Genomic DNA, 20087 nt, shown 5'->3' on the forward strand with positions numbered 1-20087 from the left:
TCCATTAGTCTAACTGTTAAGTATCTCATTAACTGATGACGTGACACCATGTAAACAATGACGCGCCACGTGTCATTAAGGGTCCACGTGGAAATTAAAAATTAAAAATAATATTTCTCGTCCAAATTTAAAATATTAAAATAACTAATTAGATAAAAGTATTTATAAATAAAAAATAAAAAGTCAAAAAAAACCCCCTTCTTCTTCCCCACCGGACACCCCTCCATCCCCTCTACCCCTCCCCCCCCCCCCCCAAAACGGCTCCACCCCTCCATCCCCTCACCCACCGACACCCTTCCCTGATACCCAACCCTACCACCAAGCCTTTTCTCCTTCCCCAAAAACCCTACCACCAATCACACATCCAGATGGGTCAAATACCCCAAAGCAAGCAACTTTTGGATTTTGTTTTTTCACATTGAATTCACCAAACCCTTTTTCTGGCTTTCCCAAAATTTTATAACATTATAGTCTCTAATTTGTGCAATAATTCCTCAAGATCTGCAATTTAAGGCACAAGTTTTTCTCTGCTGGCTCTTTTTCTCTTACTATGTCTGTGTGGAGAGGAATAAAAGCAAAGACATGAAGGTGGGGCAGATGCAGAGACAGTGGGTTGACTACACAAAATCCTTGTTCCTGGAGGTAAAAGCAACAGAAAAATGTGAAATTTAAGCATAAATCACAGATAGGGTTGTTTTGATTTTGTTGTTTTTGCTTGTTTTGTTCCTGATGTTTTTGTTTTTTGGGATTTTTTTTATTGTTTGGGTGAGAGAATGGATTTTTGGATGGTCAGTTTTTGCAGCTCCAACAGTTGCAGGATGAGAGCAACCTAGATTTTGTTGTTGAAGTGGTGTCTCTTTTCTTTGAAGATTCTGATAAGCTTCTCAATGATCTAACCAGAGCTCTGTAAGAATCTAGGATCTTTTAAGGAATTGTCTCTAGGATTGGATTGGATTGGCTGGATTGACTTGTGTGGTGCTCATGGTTTGCTACAGATACTTTTAAGGAGTGCATGATTTCCCTTTTTTTGTTTGCATATAGAACAATCAACTATAGACTTCAAAAGGGTTGATGCACATGTTCACCAGTTCAAGGGTAGTAGCTCCAGGTACACTTAAATGTTGCTTCTTTTTGGGGTTTTGGGGGAAGGGAATGGGCTGGGTTTTTGTGGAAGAAGAAAAGGCTTGGTGGTAAGGGTGGGTATCAGGGAAGGGGAAGGGTGTCGGTGGGTGAGGGGTGGAGGGGATGGAGGGGTGGAGCCGAGGAGGGGGTGGAGGGGATGGTGGGGTGTCGGGTGAGGAAGATGAAAGGGGTTCTGGGGTTTTTATTTTTTATTTTTTAATAATTTTATTAAATTAATTATTTTAATATTTTAAGTTTGGACGAGAATTTTTTTTTTTTTGAATTCTTAATTTTCACATGAATCCCTTAATGACACGTGGCACCCAATCATTGTCCACATGGGCGCCACATCATCAGTTAACGGAAGACTTAACAACTAGACTAACAAATGTATGAGATTGTCCCAAAATTAAATAAAAGTATTTAAAAAAAAAAAAAAAAAACAGAACCCATTTCTTCTTCCCCACTCGACACCCCTCCATCCCTTCACCCACCAACACTTTTCCCTGATACCCACCCCTACCACCAAGCCTTTTCTCCTTCCCCAAAAATCCTACCACCAAGCACACATCCAGATGGGTCAAATACCCCAAAGCAAGTAGCTTTCGGATTTTTTTTTTCACATTGAATTCACCAAACCCTTTTTCTGGCATTCCCAAAATTTTATAACATTATAGTCTCTGATTTGTGCAATAATTCCTCAAGATCTGCAATTCAAGGCACAAGTTTTTCTCTACTGTCTCTCTTTCTCTTACTCTGTCTGTGTGGAAAGGAACAAAAACAAAGACATGGAGGTGGGGCAGATGCAGAGACAGTGGGTTGACTACACAAAATCCTTGTTCATGGAGGTAAAAGCAACAGAAAAAAATGTAAAATTTAAGCATAAATCACAGATGGGGTTGTTTTGATTTTGTTGTTTTTGCTTGTTTTGGTCCTGATATTTTTTTTTTTTTTTGGGATTTTTTTTATTGGTTGGGTGAAAGAATAGGTTTCTGGATAGTCAGGTTTTGCAGCTCCAACAGCTGCATGATGAGAGCAACCCAAATTTTGTTGTTGAAGTGGTGTCTTTTTTCTTTGAAGATTATGATAAGCTTCTCAATGATCTCACCAAATCTTTGTAAGAATCCAGGATCTTTCTTTTCACTATCTTTTTGTCTCTGGGATTAGATTGGACTGGCTGGATTGATTTGTGTGGTGCTTATGGTTTGCTACGGATACTTTTAAGGAGTGCATGATTTCACTTTTTTTGTTTGCACAGAGAACAACCAACTGTAGACTTCAAAATAGTTGATGCACATGTACACCAGTTCAAGGGTAGTAGCTCCAAGTACACTTAAATGTTGCTTCTTTTTTGGGTTTTGGGGGAAGGGAAGGGGCTGGGTTTTTGGGGAAGGAGAAAAGGCTTGGTGGTAAGGGTGGGTATCAGGGAAAGGGAAAGGTGTCGGTGGGTGAGGGGTGGAGGGGATGGAGGGGTAGAGCCGGGGAGGAGATGGTGGGGTGTCAGTTGGGGAAGACGAATGGGGTTCTAGGGTTTATTTATTTATTTTTTAATACTTTTATTTAAGGGAGTTTTAATGAAAATGGCCTAGCATTATTCATTCTTAACCAAAAGGACATTTTGTGTATGAAAAGTCCATAATATATCAAACTCTTTTCTTTATTTACTCTTACACCATTATTTTATTATTGTAGTGAGGTCCACAATGATGTTGACATTTCTGTCTGGAAATACATTATTTTACATGATGTTATTCAACTTATACTAATTTGCTGCCAACTCTTCATGCTTCCATCATGTTATCGATGTTATGTAGCTCTTCTTTTGTCAAATTATTCCAGTACTGTTCATCGCCTTCTACTAGCCCTGCATCTCGTTCTCTATCTTCTTTCACCTTGTAACACATATCTTCTGTTTCTCTTTTGAAATTTTTAGGCTTCCAGTATGGCTGATGACGGGCTTTCAACTTGCTGTAAATATGCACTTCTTCTTCTTCTGCTACTAATATCATATCATACCTAAAATCTTCAAATTCATCTAAGGCAAACATTTGGATCCCTCAAAATTTTAGGATATTTTTGTATGAAGGATTCCATCTATGTGGAAAGATAAGGGATAGTCTAAAGGACTCTTCATTAATCATGGCTATATAACTAACTTTCTCCTTATGCATATGTACATACCAATCTGGATGATTACTAATAAAACTTATGCAAATTTCCTTCTACTTTTCTAGATAATCTTCTGTCACTTTTATAAGTTTTTTCAGGAAATAATTCTAATTGGGAAATATGGTTAATGAATATTTTATCAAGATAGCCAAACTCTAATAATAAAGCTGGGGTAACTTCTACCACAGTATGCTTTTACTAATGCTCATAACTAAAATGTCATGGTCTAAAATCTCTCATGTTAATCTTGGCCACAGCTATGCTAACCTCTGGTTTACAAATACAACTCTCTATACTATAACAAAGACATCATGGATACATTTTTGTAATAATAGTCATCCTTGGTTTTGGATCAAAGATTGATTGATACAAAGCACATTGTAATTATAATTGTAATTCTTTCATGAAATGTGATGCTTTGCTCAAGATTTCATTTTGCATGTCTGGTGGCATTATTCTTAATTTTGCTTTTAAAATTTCTTCTAATAAAATATCATCTACTATTAAATCTAAAGGTAAATTCCTAAGAAAACTTTCATATTTTTCTTGTTTTTCTTTGTCACTCAGATACTTATGCTGCTCCGTTTCAATGTCTTATTCTAAGAGTTCAATCTTAATCTCTTTCATGGGCTCATTAGCCTCTTGTCTTATGGGTTTAATAACCTCTTTTTTTTTATTCTTATGTTGATCAGTTGTTTCCAAACCTATTTTCAATTCTCTTTTTAGAGTGTCACTTGCCTTTTGTTGCATTCTAAAATATTGGAGTTCTTGGTTCATTTTGATAAACTTACTACGTAATGACTCATGGTCTCTAGAAATGACTTGAATGTTGTGCTCAAGGGAATGAATATAATGCTGGCTTTGATGGAAATTGAAATTAAAACTATTAAACTCCTGTTCTAAGGCTCTAATTAGTTTTTCATGACTTAACCTCATGTTTGGCTGTTTGATTTGGATGTTTAAATAATTATCTAAGAGAACCTGTTGTTTATCAGAGAATTTTGGTACCCTTGTCCTATATCTCAGAGTTGGATTTCTGATTCCTTCAACAATATTGCCATTAAAATTAAAAGTGGGTACTGGTATTAATGTTTGTCTACTTATGCTATTTTGGAATCCATTGAATGGTGGAGGTCCATGGTGCATCATTATGCTATTGAAATGTGCTCTTCTGCCTTGTGATCTTGTGCTATTTGAGGATGATGGTCCACGATATTCCATTTTTGTTCAAATAATTAATCTTGATAAGATATCAGGTAATGTATTGTTATTACCTTTTATATGTTCAAAAATTGGTTTAAAACCATTTCCTATAATTGAATCAACAAAATTAACCCATCTTCGTGATGCCTGCTTATTAGCATGTATTTTGTTATAATGAGAAATTATATTTTGACAATCTGTTGTAATCGTAAATACTTAATTATGTAAAAATAAAGAGAATGCTTCAAGTGAGTTAATTATTTCTAAAATTTCTAAGTCTGTTGATGGTAATCTCGACTATACATCACTAAGTTTTCCTGATGAATATCTACAAACTTGTTCGTCAGACTTTGGTGAATCCTTATGCTTTTTTTGGTAAAGTATACATGTTCATCCTAATGATGAAACATCTGTTTGAACTATTTTATAACTATTATCTAATGGTAATGTTAATGGCTTAAGTTTAGTATTTTCTTCCTTTATATTTTGAACTAATTTAATATCTTCATTATTAAAATACTTTTGTCCAGTTTTGCTAGTTTTACTGTGTACTACTGCTATTTTTCTTCCTAAATCAGAGATAAAATTTCTTGCATAATTTAACAATCCTAAAAATGATTGTAATTGTTTTTTGTCTTTTAACTTATTTAGAAATTCTAAGACCTTTTTGGCTATATGATCTTGTAATTGTATTGTACCTGACTTGATATACATTCCTAAAAATTATATAGCTTACTTTTCTAATGCTATTTTATTTTTGCTAATTAAAATTCCATTTTCGATAAATTTTTGTAAAACTATCTCTAAGTGCTTCCTATGTTCAATTCTATTTTTACTATGTACTAAAATATCATCTACATAAACAGTACAAAATTTATCATATTTCTTGAAAATTTGGTCCATCTTTCTTTGAAAGATTGATGATGCATTTTAAAATCCAAATGGTCATAACAAGCCACTCAAAATGTCCTTCTGGACAAGTAAAAGTTGTCTTCTCAATTGATTCTTCTGCTAATCTTATTTGCCAAAATCCTGATTTACAATCAAATTTGCTAAAATATTTACTCTTGAATTTTATTTATAAGCTCATCATTATTTGGTAACTTATAACTATCTTCATATGTATTATCATTTAATCTCTTATAATTATAAACTATTCTAGTCTTACCTCTCTTTAATTCTGAATGTTTTCTCACAATAAATGTTGTTGATCTATGTCTAGACATGGAAGGTCTAAGTACTTTTAAATTTAACAACTCTTTTATTTGCTGCTCAAACTCTTGTTTATCTAATAAACTACAAAGCATATCGGCTGTCTTAATGGTTAAATCTGGATTAATTATATCTAATTTTACTAATATTTTATTTTTATTCCAATGCAACTGAGGGTCTTCTCCTATGATTCTAGTTTGTTCTGCTAATTGTAATAATTCTTCTAAACTCTTTGATTTATCTAACTGTAATATTTCTATACGGGTTTTTTTTTTCTTCTAAAATCGGATATTCTTGTTCATCTATTTCTTCATCAAACTCTTCTATATTATTATGCTCATCATCTTCTTTTGAGTTTTCTAAATAATAACCATCTTGATTACTAGATTCTTCTATATTTATGCTTTTATATGCTTCTACAATATTACTTTGGTCAGTTATTGTAATATCTCTTTTGAAAAATGTTATGCTAGGATTCATAAATAAAAAATCTTGTAAACTTTTCAAAAAATTTAAACCTAAAATGAATGGGTATGATCTTACTGGTGAAACAAATGTTAATGTTAAATTAAATTGTTGTTTTTCTACTTTAATAGACTCATTATTAATGCAATGTGTTAAGTAAACTGATCTCTCATCAAATTGTGTTATTCTCACTGGTTTTGCTAATTTTTGTCTTTATTTTTCTGGTACTAATTCTTCTCTTATAACACTCTTTGTACTACATGTATCTATCGTAGTTGTTGTATGTATTTTATGTTCTTTTTCTAATTCTATTTCACAATTTATGGTAATTAATGAACTATTTTTTGGCTTTTCTATACTATAAACAATATTACCTAATATTTCAGTATTTTCTTGTGATTCTGCTGAATTAACTTCTAATAATCTATTACTATAACACTTTTCACATAATATTGAATATGTATTATAATATTTCTTTGCAACAAATTTACTACGCTTATGACATTTTTCTGGTCAACCTAAATTAATGTATTTATATTCTTCTTCATGTTGTTCTTCTATGAATGCACACATATACTCTTCTAAATCGCTATTTGTGCTACTTGAATCTTCTGAGTCTGAATCTATCATATTTATACTTTTTATATTATAAATACTCTCATTATCACTCAAATCATCTAAATTATATATTGACTGTATGTCTTCATCTTCTTCTAACTTAAACAACTCCATTAAATATACTTTTTCTCTCGACTGTTTACCAAATTTTGAACATTTAGGTCTAATGTGTCCAGCTTCTCCACATGAATAACATTTACAGCTACTCTTATCCTTTGGTGTTTTATATTTTCTAATCCAAGGTCTACTACTTATTTTCCTAAATTGTTTTGGAATATATTTTCTCTTCTTATATGTTCTTGAAGGTCTTATGCTATTTGTATGATTTGTATGATTTATATTTCTTTTTGTATGTTTTCTTATGCTTATTCTTCTTATGACAACCATACTATTGTGATACATCTATATTTTTACAACTCATGTAAATTTTTTTCCTAATTTGTCTCTTAGCTTTTATTTGACTACACTCTTGTCTAAGTATATCATATACATGTTGAATTCTAGGTCCTATTGCAATATTATCTTTCTTTGGATGCTTTTGTCATTCATTCCAAATCTTTTCACCTATTAGTCCTTTTATTTTTGTCATATAAGTATCTAATAAATTAATATCGCTAATTCTATCTGTTCTTCCTAAATATTTAAAGAAATATGTGGTATATTCAGCTATATACTGTAAATCACAAATTTGTAATTGTTCTAAATTTCTAATTGCTCTTTTTTGTTCTTGTTTACTTCTGCCATCTAACCTATTATGATCTAAAAATTATTGTTTAATCAAAGTAAAAAAGCCATCAATATTAAAATGTGTTTTGGCTGCCTAATGCTGTTCTGGATTTTGGACTTTCCATGACTGGAAATAGTAAAAAACTAAACCATCTAAAGTATGCTCAAAATAATCTAACATATTTTGTGAATTACTAAAATCTAACATTAATGTTGCATGTACGCAACCTTTTCCTCATCTCTCAATCGTTCTTTCCCAATCTTGTGGATCTACACAATCTAAGTTTAATATATTACCTGCTATATTAATTTGTTCTAAACCTCTTAAATATGGAATCCTATTTTTTTTAGGTTTTATCATGTTTTCTTCTATGTGGTCTACTCGTACTCCTTCATTATAGTATTCATTTGTTGGTCTCAAAATTTGTTGATCAGTTCTACTTGCGTGTCCTAGATTTGGATTTTCTACTCCTGATGTACTACTTTCTTCTACTGAATTACATTCTACTTTGCATTCTGCTCTCAATTCTAATAAATTATTATATTCTTTTGATCCTAAAATATGTTCTATTCCTATTTCTAAAATTAAAATTTTCATCTCTTCATATGAAATTGTATGTAGTCCTAAATCATATGTATTATATTTTTCTAAGTATTGTTCTTCATCTAAATGATCAATATCTTCTATGAGCTTATCTACAATATGATCAAAAAAAAATTCAACTAAATTAATATCTAAATTATCAAAAGCCATATAAATACTCTCATTTTCGATCTTACTTTCATCATCTTCTATTTTTTCTAGTTGCTTGTAATTACTAAACCTAATTGTTGCTTGACCTGTACTAGTTTCATATATTTGTACTTTATCTGGTTGTCTATTTTTTGCTACTTGTAAATTAGGTAATGCTCACTGAGTTCCTTCTAAAAAGTTATTATCTATGAGTTTTGCTTCTATCATATTTACATGTTTACTACCAAATGTTTGAACTAAATTTTGAAATTCTAAATTAAACTTATGATTATATCTATCATACACTTTACCAATATACATTAAGCTAATACACAAATTGTTAGTCTCCTTTCATATTATAATTTTTTGTTCTTATGCTTACTTTAATATATTTACTAAATTCATTAATTGTCATAACATAATTTGGAAAACAACTTATGACTGCTAAGTTTGAACTTAAGTCTACTTCAGCTGTTATTATTGCTGCTTGTTGGTGATTATCCCATCTATCATCATCTATGTATACTAAAGTTTTTGTACCTACTTGTGCTCTAGTTAATCCTGATATTCCAATTAATATTGTTCCTATATGAATTTGACTAAATTGTGATTTTCTCAAATGAGTAACTGCTTCCTTACTAATTAAATTACGTGTAACTTCTTTATCAATACAACTAACTTCATGTTGACTGATGTTACTTACAATTGGTTTATTTCTGCTATTTGTTCTTCAACTTGATCTAATTTTTCAGCCAAACTTAAAACTAATTGAATAATTAAATTATTTTGCCTAATGGGAATATTACTACTGGCTACTTGTGTTGAAAAAATCTGTTAAACCTACTGATTCTTTATCTAGCTTGTAATTTCTTTCAAAGCTTGGATATATTTTCTGCTAGTTCTAGAATCAGTCATTAAACTAATAATCTATCTATTTTATTATGCAATTTATCTACTTGTTCACTCAACTCTTTTTGCACTAATTGAATTTTTTAAACTTCTAATTTCAACTGCTCAACTATTTCTAGTGATCTAAGATTTACTTGTTTAGGCTTACTATCTATGAGGCCAACAAGCTCTTTTATCTCTCTTTTGCTAGGAAACTTTTGAATATTATCTTCTAAGTGAGATGTAATATAGTCTAAATTTTGTCTAATTGTTTTTATGGAATTTTTCTGAAAATACTCTAACAACTGATTTAACAAATGATTATGATTATTATTTTCTAATTTTATATTTTCTGCTTGACTAATAATAAGATCTACTATACTATTGGCTAGTGGATTTTCTTCACTATGCAAAATATGATTATTTTCGATGGAAAATAACAAACTAAACTATTTTGGTCTAAGGTTATTTTTCTATTTTGCGATTCATTAATTTCTAAATTAAGGTAATCTATCATAAACTACAGTCTACCTTTCTCTAAGGTTACGGCTAACTGGTTTCTTAGAAACTTTCTTTCTTCTCTCAAGGTCTCTAAAACTTAATTTGTTGCTATTTTTGCTTCTAAAACTTTATGATGCACTTCTGTGTTATTATATTTATGAATAAATGAAGGATGTTCAACATAACCAAGATAAAACTTTTGCTTCTTCGAAGTTCGGCTAATTCTTTTGGATATGTATGCTAATCTTCTCTTTATGTTAGTTATAGTTGGATGTCTGGGATAATAAATACCTGGTAGTTGTGGTTGACAAGGTCTACAAGGACAATAATATATGTTGTTCATACAAAATAAACAAGTGTGATATCAATTGTATCAATGACTTTCGTCCTCAAGGTACTTTACTATTATTATTATACTATTAAAATACTAAACTTGGCTCTTATCCCAGATTCCGACAATATGCCCGGTTAAATAGTTGGATGACCATTATAACAACTAAACATAAAACCTTGCACATGGAACTCGACATGTTTCAGCATGACGGCCACTCACAGTACAAGTATAAGGCCTTAACGGCTGAACTCAGAGGTACCCTGGTTAATGTCCAGTTATTTGTATGACAAGCATTCAACTATAACAGAGTGCTCGAACAAAGTATGATCGTCAGTTTAGCAGGTTAATAATATAACTACAATAGTGTTTCCCTGTTTTTGACTAGAAGTCTAATTAAACAAACACATTAAAGAAAAAAAAACTTATTTAAGGCTTGGAGATTGCTTGAATATGTACACTTGAACTTTTATTGATATATAGAATGTTTACAAAGAGAAATGTTTACAAAGAAATGTTTACAAGGGATGCTAGGAAGGTTTTTGAATGCTTGAGTGTATGAGGATTGAAGGATGTTGTGAGTATGGTGTGTCTCTGCTGTGTTGTTTCGTATGTTCTACATGGGAGGAAAAACTCCCTTATATATAAAAGCTAGTTCCTAAACAACAAAATAATTTTTCAATATTTACAACTTTTTGGACAACACACTGTTTCTGAATGCTGACTGACTTGTCTTTGTTTTGATGAAGGTCATGTGAATCCATGTTGTCTTGGCTACTGCAATGTTTTCCACCTTGATTTTAGCATTCCAATGTAATCTGAAAGTGTTAGTCTTCTTTTCTCTTCTTTTGGATGTATTCATGTGAACTTTGCTGTGAACATTACTGAATATTGAGCAATTTTGTACACATGTGTGAAGGGTAGGATCGGCATTTTTGGAAATTTTTGTCCTGATGATTAAAAAGAAAGTTTTTTGGGGTTTTTCGTTAGTTTTCCATTTATTTAATTAATTATTTTAATATTTTAAGTTTGGACGAGAAATTTTTTTTTTGAATTTTTAATTTTCACGTGAACCCCTTAATGACACATGACGCCCAGTCATAGTCCACATGGGCGCTACATCATCAGTTAAGGAGAGTCTTAACAGCTAGACTAACAAATGTATGAGATTGTCCCAAAATTAACACTTTAGATATGACTCTGGGACAAAAAAAACTTTATGTACTAAATGTTGAAAATCACGAAACTTGAGGGTAGTAAATTGAGATTTACCCAAAAATAAAATTAAAACGAAAAGAGTAATAACTTGCCAAATGCTAATTACCAAAAGATAGGGGCAAAAAAATACAAATATAAAATTTAGAGGGTGCAAATTGTAATTAACCCACAAATTTATAGTGGGTAGGTGCAAGACGAGAAATTTTATTTGGACCCATATAACCTCTTTTTACACCCAACTTACTTTCTACACCCATATTACTTTTAACTAATATATCAATATCTCTTTAAACCTAAATTTACGACCTAAACGACCCTCACAAACTCAATTCCATATGTAAATTTATCTTTATACCCATTTAAAAAATACAAATCCAAAGTCAAGAACTGTATAATACTTGAAATGAAGCATGTAGAGCTGTACCAAAGCATGTTGCAAAGAAGGTTGATACCACAACATCAAGGTACAACAAAGAGGTGAACAATTGCAGGCCTTGATTGTTAAATCATGGACCGATGCCAAGGAAATTAAAATTTCATAGTATAGTCTCCATCTTTTAGGAAGACGTGATACAGAAACGAGTGCAATGTCGTTTTAGGATTCATATAGCCGATCCCACTTAGTGGAAAAAAACTTTTTTGTTGTTGTTGTAGTCTCCATCTCTATGTTCTTTATTTCTTCTTATGTTTTAAAATACAAAAAAAAAAAATTATTGTAAGCGTTGGTTGTCATGATCATATTATGATGAGAAAAATGGGGTATTGACTTAAAAATTTAATTTAAGGGGTGTGTTATCCACATATTTTATTTTACTTCTCATATACCCCTTAATAATTTCTGTCCGTTGATCTTCTTCAATTCATCCGATCCGGACGTCGAAAATTAAAAAAGTGTGTGTGGATATCACACTCTTAATTTAATTGGAGTTTTGGTTTTTAATTTAAAAATTGATGAGTCATAGTTCCAAACTTGTTATAATGTACATCAATGATCTTTATGGATAACTCATTTAAAACTTTTCTCTCTTTTTTTTTTTTTTTTTTCTCTCATGTAACTCTTTATTTTAGCCAGAATAAACATAATATAAACATTGCATGATGATAGTGTTTGATTATTAGATATGGGTTTATTAATAAATTTTTCATTGTTAATTTCATTTTGTAATCGATGGTAATTATGCAATACGATAAAAGTGACTATTCACGGTTAAGTTGGATGTAAAGAGATGTTATGAGTTTAAACAAATTTCTCAGGACATGTTCTCAGTAGAATGAGAAAGAATTTGGGAAAAGCAAAACAAGACTCGCGTCGAGGGCTTTGGTGAATTCTTCTTCTTCTTCGACTCATGGGAACCGCCACAGTTGAGAAAACTCAGGAGGAGCTCCGTAAGGAGATCGATGAACTCCAACGCCAACAGCGCGAGGTCTGCTTCTCTCTCTCTCTCTCTCTCTCTCTCTCTCTCTCTCTCTATATATATATATATATAAATATATAATTACCGTGTGCTTGTTTCTTAATCTTCAGATTACAGAACGGCTTCGAGACCCTAGGGGACTCCGGAAGGGAGGCTTGGTCGCTGGTCCTCGCAATTTTGCCGGCAATGGTGCTCGTCCGCGGGGATTTACACGGCCGGTAATTTACGCACTTGCTTGTTTCAGTTTCATCTTTTGTTTCCAATAAACTAATTGCAATTTTTGGTATTTTTGCGTCTGTGTTAATAAAATTAGGTCTCTTTAAAGGTTACAATCATTATTTCAATTTTAATTTAGAGTTCTAATTGGGCATTGTAATTTTCAGGCAGATAGAGCTGATGCAGAGGATCAACGTCCAGCAAAACGCCGGCTTTCGTCAGCGGTTGTCAAGGTAAGTGCCCTTGCGTTTCGGATAAACTAACACTATTCTTTTTTAATCTTGTCTTCTGGCTGTTGTGATTTATATTAACTTGCGCTAATTGTAATGGGTCTTAATCTTAACCTCTGTTTGAAGTCTGAGAAATTAGAGAGGAAGAGAAAGTAATGATTGAATGAAATAGATAGAATTTCACCTCAGATTAGTAGGGGGGGCTTACGTTTTGGTAATATTGAAGACGGCCTTGTTTCCCTTGTCTTCTTAACATAATTCAAAAATCGTATTTCTTGATTTTGGAAAAAGGTGGAGGATGGAGAAATCACTGAAACTGCTGAAGAGGCCAAGGATGTGAAGACGAATGATTCAGCTGTAGAAGGTACGGATGATCAGAGTGATAGGAAGTTGGCGAATTCCCAACAAAGTAGCTGGTCAAGGAGGGAAGGAAATCATGGAGCAGCAAAGAAGGTAACTTTAAGTCTTTCTTGTCTTTCCGAGGAGTGTTGCTCTGAAACCATAAATCTTTATTGACTGTGATTGGTGTTTTGTGGTTAGGATTTTGAAATTCCAACAGCGGATCATGTTCCAAGAGTATTGCCAAAAGAACAAGACCCCAGATTGGTTAATAGGAACAAAAGAATGCTAGGGCAACTTTTGGGGACTCTAGAGGTATGTGCAGATTAGTTTATTGGTTGTCATCAGCAACCAGTAGTTGAACTGATTTATTTACTTACAACTACAACACAAATATTTAATATCGATTAATGATCAGAACATTTTCATTTAGTTATTTTCGTGTCTAGGATGATCATCATTCTAACTCCATAGAACATTGGAAATGGAGTCAATATGATGGTTCAAGTAAAGATGGGGGAAACAGAAATGTGCGGAGGAGACTCCACCCCTTTCCAAAATTCCTAGCACCCATTGCATAATGACAAATAGAGGGGAACCCCAAGGGTTAGTGATTTGTCCAGTGATAGGATGAGCCGATATTAGCACCTCAAGAAGTGTAGGTCTCATGTTCAATTCCCCATGGATGTGATGATGTGTATGTGGGGATGTCTCCCATTTTTTTCCCGACTGTTAGAATTGGAGGGTACAACTGCCCTCGTGGATTTGTCAGCTATAAGACTTGGATACCAAAAGTTTTACACTTCTTTTAACTGTGTCCACTGCTCCACCCTTCCAAAATCTACCTTGCTTCTAAGAGTGACTCCCCATCTAATCAAATGCTCCTTTATCCTGTCTCACATTCCCACGAATAATCCCACACTATATTCTCCAGTCTATTTGCTTGGGATTCCAAAAAGTGAAAATAGTAGGCTGTAACAATGCCTAATACTGATTGAGTCAAATTGATGCCCCTCGTAGGTAAGAACGTTTTTCCAACTTTCCTCTCTTCTCCACTTTCTTCACTAACAGGTCCTTACAATCAACCACACATGGGAGTACCCCATAGATACCAAAATAATGCATAGGCTAGCTACCCAAACTGGACACAAGCTCCTCGAGTTTGCTTTCTAGTGAGTTGATTCCTGCCCTACGTGGCTATGCATCCTTTTCTCAATCCACTAAATGGCTTTATGATTCAACTACCAATGTGAATAAGAAAAGTGCAAGCGGATAACCTTGTAGAAATACCCTTGATGTGCCAAGCTTATAACATGGCTTCCATTTTATCATTGTAAAAAAAAAATATGCTTGTAAACATCAAGATTATCAGAAAAATTTTATTTTAACTTATTCACTTCTGAAATTAGGTTACAGTAACAGATAACCTTGCCAAATCTCATCTTTTGAGTGGCCACCATTTTTATGTTTGTTTCCAATTTCAGGTTAAGCTACTAGCAGCAGTACTTGTTAGTATTTATTCAACCCATACTCTGATATAGGAATACATAACTTGTGAACAAATTTTTAGGAGTGTAGACTTTTCCATGTCTCTGTAGTCTAGAGAATATTATTTTAAGCGCTGAAGGGTTATAAGGCTTCACAATATGCATAGGGATGTTTCTTAACACTTCACATGTACCAAATATTGAAGATGAAGTCTCTAGTTGGCCTTGTTAGGGCCTGCTTGCGATATGAGGAAAGCATATGGGGGAAAGGAGGGATGACGAAGGGTGATGGGAGAGTAGCGAAGAAATGAAGAAGAATGAATGAAAACAAAATCTTAAAAGTGAAAACAACTTTAAAAAGTGTTTGGTTTTTAGTTTTCATTTTGTGTGCCCCATGTATCACTAACACAAAAAGGGAAAACAAAATACGAGAAACGAAATGGGTATCAAAAGGGCCCTTAAGTTTCCATCTTTCCATGACCTGCCTATATATTATTAGTACTACAGGGGAAGCCACAGCTTGATCTTCTTAGGCATCCATTGGAATCATATGGACATCCAATGGAATAATGGACATCAAATTTGCATTTTAGACATTACTTTACACTTACAATATGAATTAAGCACCATATAGTGAACAGAGGGAGCCACCATGTGGTCTGCTTGAGGTGTAAAACTATCATTTTTCATAGACTAATTTTTTTTTCCTGTAACCTGTTTTCAAATGACAATTATATATAATATATATATATATATATGTGCATGCGTGTGTGTGTATTGTAATTCCATATGAAAGCTAAAGCTTTGTGGGGCAGTTGGCAGTTTTTTGGAACATTTGGTTGGAGCATTATAGATAGAATTTTTTTTTTTAGGATTAGAAGGGAGTGGGAGTAGATGAACCATGGGCATGAGTTTCGAATGAGTTCAGGGATAAAGTAGCCCTACTTGAGAGGTTTTAGCTAGGTTTTTTTAGATGGTGGACTTCTTATCCACTTGTTTCTAAATCTTTTTGCTGTTTTAATAAAAGCTCTATGGTTTCTTGTCAAAAAAAAAAAAAAATGCTTATTAATTCTCCCTGGTTGTCAAACTGTTGCAGAAATTCAGGAAAGAAGACATGCAACTTTCAGCGACAGAGGGATTCATGCGGAGATCAAATTCTTTACAGAGAGTGAGTATATGAATGATTTCTATGGTAATTAATCTATTTGAGTGTATACCATGATTTTATATGCTTCAAATTGAGTATATATCCATGATGCAAAATAATATTCTAGATGAATGTTGGCATGCTGGAAATTTTAGGATGACGATCTATTCATCCACCAGTACCTGGCACTCACTTAAACACTAACAAGCTAATCATCCTCCCTTTACACAAGGCCTTCCTCCTACTGGAGAGGAAGGTACTTAACTACGGCAATAGGAGCTAGGCAGGAAATATGAAAAAGAACTAAAGATGTGCATTTTTGTTCTTCTGCTCTGGGTTGCTCTTGTTTTGAAAAATATTGTGCTCTATGAAAGTTTAAATGTGTACAGTTGGAGCATCAATTTATGAAGACCATATCTAGCTTGATTCTTGTCTCCTGGATTTTTGGGTAGTTACCAAATATATAAAATTGCATGCATATAGTTAATGAAAGGTACTAGTAAATTTGGGAAATTCTATATGAAACTGATATTGCGAAATACTGAAATTGTTTGTACTCTTGTGTCCATGGAATGGTTGTAGTCTTGTAGAGTTACCATATTTTCTTTTGTTTTGTACTTTTTCTTAATACTACTTTGTTTGTATGATGTATAATGAATACAAATAAAATCAATGGTCACCATTGTGGTACTTAGGCATTTTTTACCTTGTTCTTTTGGATCTCACAGGGTAATTTCTTTTTTTCGTTATTGGAGTTTCGGGACTGTTATTAAATTGTACAGGGCACAATGATGTTCTGATATCTTTGGAACTTAACAAAAAAGTTTCTGTATGTCTTTTTTTTTTATCTCAATCTGTTGTAAATACAGGTGAATTTAAAGGAATGTTTGTACTTTCTATTGTTTGTATGGAGTTTAGCTGTTTAGGATAGATGTTGTCCATTTGCATATGTGCTTGCATACCTAGATGCTCGTTAATGCTCATTTCAAGCATTTTTTGCATGACTTTTTGTTCTCTTTCATTTATAACGAATTTTGAGTTTAATGATGAAACTTGTAACACTTGTCGTATTATATATAGGCTGAGCAAAGAGCACGAGAAGAAAGTGAAAGACTTAGGCAACAAGAGCGTGAACAAATTGCGGAAAAGCGGAGGAGAGATCTGGTTCGTTGTTAAGTTCCTGATAAGAATACTTTGACCTCTATTAGTGTAGCCTGGAAATAACTTTTGTTTGAGGAACACAGTGATCCTTATTGGCTAATCCCTGCACTTATTTTTTGTAGACTCTTCGGGCACGTGTTAATGCCAAGACGGAAGAAAAGAAATTGGAACTTCTTTTTCTTCAGTGGAGTGAGCATAATAAAAGACTTGGGAATTTTATAAGGTATAAGGTTTCTAACTGTCAATTTACTTAAACGGTGTTATCCCTGATTTTCAAATTATTTTGCTTACCATCTTCTATACTTGAGAGCTCTCATGTTCTTGTCACACACACACACAAAAAAAAAAAAAAAAAAAAAAAAAAAAAAGAAGGTTCTAAGAAGTGATTCTCTGGTGCTTTTTCTTTTGCAGGTTATTTTTAATTTTGGTCCAAAAAAAGTGTCCATATTCACCTTTTAATGGGGCAAAGATAAGTTTCTATTCATGCAAATAGTAGTGTTGAAGCAACCTGATGACTGGATGTTTCCTGCATTATTGTGGGGTTTTAGGTAGAATTAATTAGTGTTTTCTTCTATATTAATTTCTCACCCATGTTTGATTGGTTGGGAATTTGTTCTATTTCAGGACTAAAACAGAGCCTCCAATATATTATCTGCCCAAGAAACCATTAGAAGAGGATGCTGTGCTAGCTGAGCAGCAAAAAGAAAAGGTTAGTTCCTTGTGACTTGTCAGGTTCTTTCTGAATATTTGGAGAAACTGGTTTATGGTTTCAATCGAAGACAATTTTTTTTAACTTCTCACAAAAAATGAAGCTTTGTGAAGCTGCTAATTAAGTAAACCAGAAATTTGATTAGGCACTAAATTTAAATATCCGCATTTAAGTGTAAGAATTCAGCAGCAAGGATAACGAGATTACAGTTTTGGGGGTGGCCCTCTTGCGATACATCAGGACCAGTTATATATTACGTTTACACTTTAGAATCATCAGTGCTAAGCAAGTATCGGCCATTTGATTATCATTGTAATTGTGTCATTATTTATTGGAAAATTTGTGTTGGTCTATCTGTTTGAACCAGTCGAGGAATTCAATGAATTCTGATTTTGCACATTCTCTGTATGAAATTTTTTGAACGTGGATATGAAAAATGAACTATTCAGATCATCGGACCACTTTTCAGGGTCGGCCATCATGTATTCACAATATGATTACCTTTAATGGAAGAGTAATTTTCTAGTGCCATGGAATTTGTGTGGCCATTTTGCCAGTTTATGAGTTAGGATCATTCATATTTGCCTGAAGGTCCAATGATATAACATTACAAATATTTGGCCTGAGAACATTACTTCGTATATTTATATATCTAATTTGTTTGATTCTTCCCGTACAAAACTGTATCAGGAGTTTCTAGCGTGGAAAGCTGCCCGAAGGGAAGAACTGACCGAATATCAGAAGCAAATTGGGGAGCAGTATATTGCCAATGTTGGAAAGGAGTTCGAGAGGTGGCAAAATGCAAGGACACCAAGGAAAGCGAACAACGATGTGATGAACTTACAGGAAACAATGGACAAAGAATTAGACACGCACAGGCTTGAGCATGGTCCCAAGAAAAGAAAGATCGCTGATGGAAGCAACAACGAAGATGAGGATGATGTGGAAGATATTAATGTAGCAGAGGACTACATGATTGATGATGTGCTCGACGTTGATGATAACAGTCGAAGGAGTGATGAAATAGCTAAACCGGACGCAGGTAATACTAGTCCAAACGCAGATACAGTTGAGTAGTGGTGAGATTAAAGCCACCCGTCACACCTGTTCTTTAACCCGAGTCTCCTAGGAATACTTTGTTTCTACAGTTGATTTACTTGGCCTTCGGTCGGACAGTTTTCTTGGTGTCTATTTATGTTTTGTGTTTTTCGAGTGAACTTATTTTTCTTCCTTTTCGCTTCGTATCTGTAGTTTATATATTGCTGTTTTTGCTACAATGACATTTACAATACGAGGTAACTGATTTGTGTAATTTACGCAAATGGTCCTGTTACAATAATGCGGTATCAATTCCATCGCATACTGTAGTCAAACTTGAGAAGTACTTACAAGCCAAGAGGATTATCGCTAGACCGTAAACTGGTAACAGCTGTTGTTGCTAGCTTTTGTAAGCGATAAACTTGTTAAAATTCGGCTCATATAGACTATTGGATTTGGGTGTTTAATATTGCAACATTTTTCTCTTGCATTTTCTTTCTTTCACCTCTTTTTATAACACGAAAACAATTATCGATTAAAAAACAATAGAGACTAAAACTAAAACCAAAGCTCAATTAATTCTTCACGTGTAAGATATTTTTACGACTGATAAGATAATCTACATTGATGTGTAATGATGTTAATGGAAGACACAGGCACAAAACCGAATACAGTGACGTTTTAGGATTCATACAAACGACCTTACTTAGTTGGATAAGACTTGGTTATTGTTGTCGTTGTTGTAATCTATTCTAAATTTATCTAAATTAGAGAAATGCAATTAAACACAAGATCTTGGATGCATGAGCGAATGCTCTTATCCAACTGAGCTACAAACTACTTACTCTTTCTCATATAGGATAAAGTTCACTACATTGCTACCAAACAAGTAATAACATAACCCCATAGCCCATAGCCTGGTCCTCATACTTGACTGTCTAGCCCGATTTGGATTTAACTAATTGAGCTACAAACTACTTACTCTTTATCATATAGGATAAAATTCACTACAATGCTACCATACAAATAAGAACATAACCCCATAGCCCATAGCTTGGTCCTTGTATTTGACCGTCTAGCCAGATTTGGATTTAACTGACTGAGCTACAAACTACTTACTCTTTATCATATAGGTTAAAGTTCACTACATTGCTACCAT

At 33.3% G+C, this 20087-nt stretch overlaps 1 protein-coding gene across 1 annotated transcript; it reads left to right on the top strand.

Annotated features, from left to right (window-relative positions):
- Positions 1-12448: 12448 nt before the first annotated feature.
- LOC137739336 (uncharacterized) lies at positions 12449-19249 on the top strand. The gene is made up of 10 exons (XM_068478896.1): positions 12449-12610; positions 12712-12819; positions 12985-13050; positions 13339-13500; positions 13588-13701; positions 15970-16041; positions 17101-17184; positions 17304-17404; positions 17806-17890; positions 18581-19249. Exons 1-10 carry the CDS (start codon positions 12533-12535, stop codon positions 18965-18967), a joined length of 1257 nt encoding a protein of 418 aa, XP_068334997.1. The 5' UTR covers positions 12449-12532; the 3' UTR covers positions 18968-19249.
- Positions 19250-20087: the final 838 nt, after the last annotated feature.

The sequence above is a fragment of the Pyrus communis genome, chromosome 1 (genome assembly GCF_963583255.1).
Source record: "Pyrus communis chromosome 1, drPyrComm1.1, whole genome shotgun sequence".
NCBI lineage: Eukaryota > Viridiplantae > Streptophyta > Magnoliopsida > Rosales > Rosaceae > Pyrus > Pyrus communis.

Bases quoted from the DNA above. Each gene is read 5' to 3' on its own strand.
- LOC137739336 (XM_068478896.1), top strand. From the start codon at position 12,533: ATGGGAACCGCCACAGTTGAGAAAACTCAGGAGGAGCTCCGTAAGGAG. The intron at 16,042-17,100 runs GTGAGTATATGA...TATTATATATAG, and splicing joins GATCAAATTCTTTACAGAGA to GCTGAGCAAAGAGCACGAGA. The intron at 17,185-17,303 runs GTTCGTTGTTAA...TATTTTTTGTAG, and splicing joins AAAAGCGGAGGAGAGATCTG to ACTCTTCGGGCACGTGTTAA.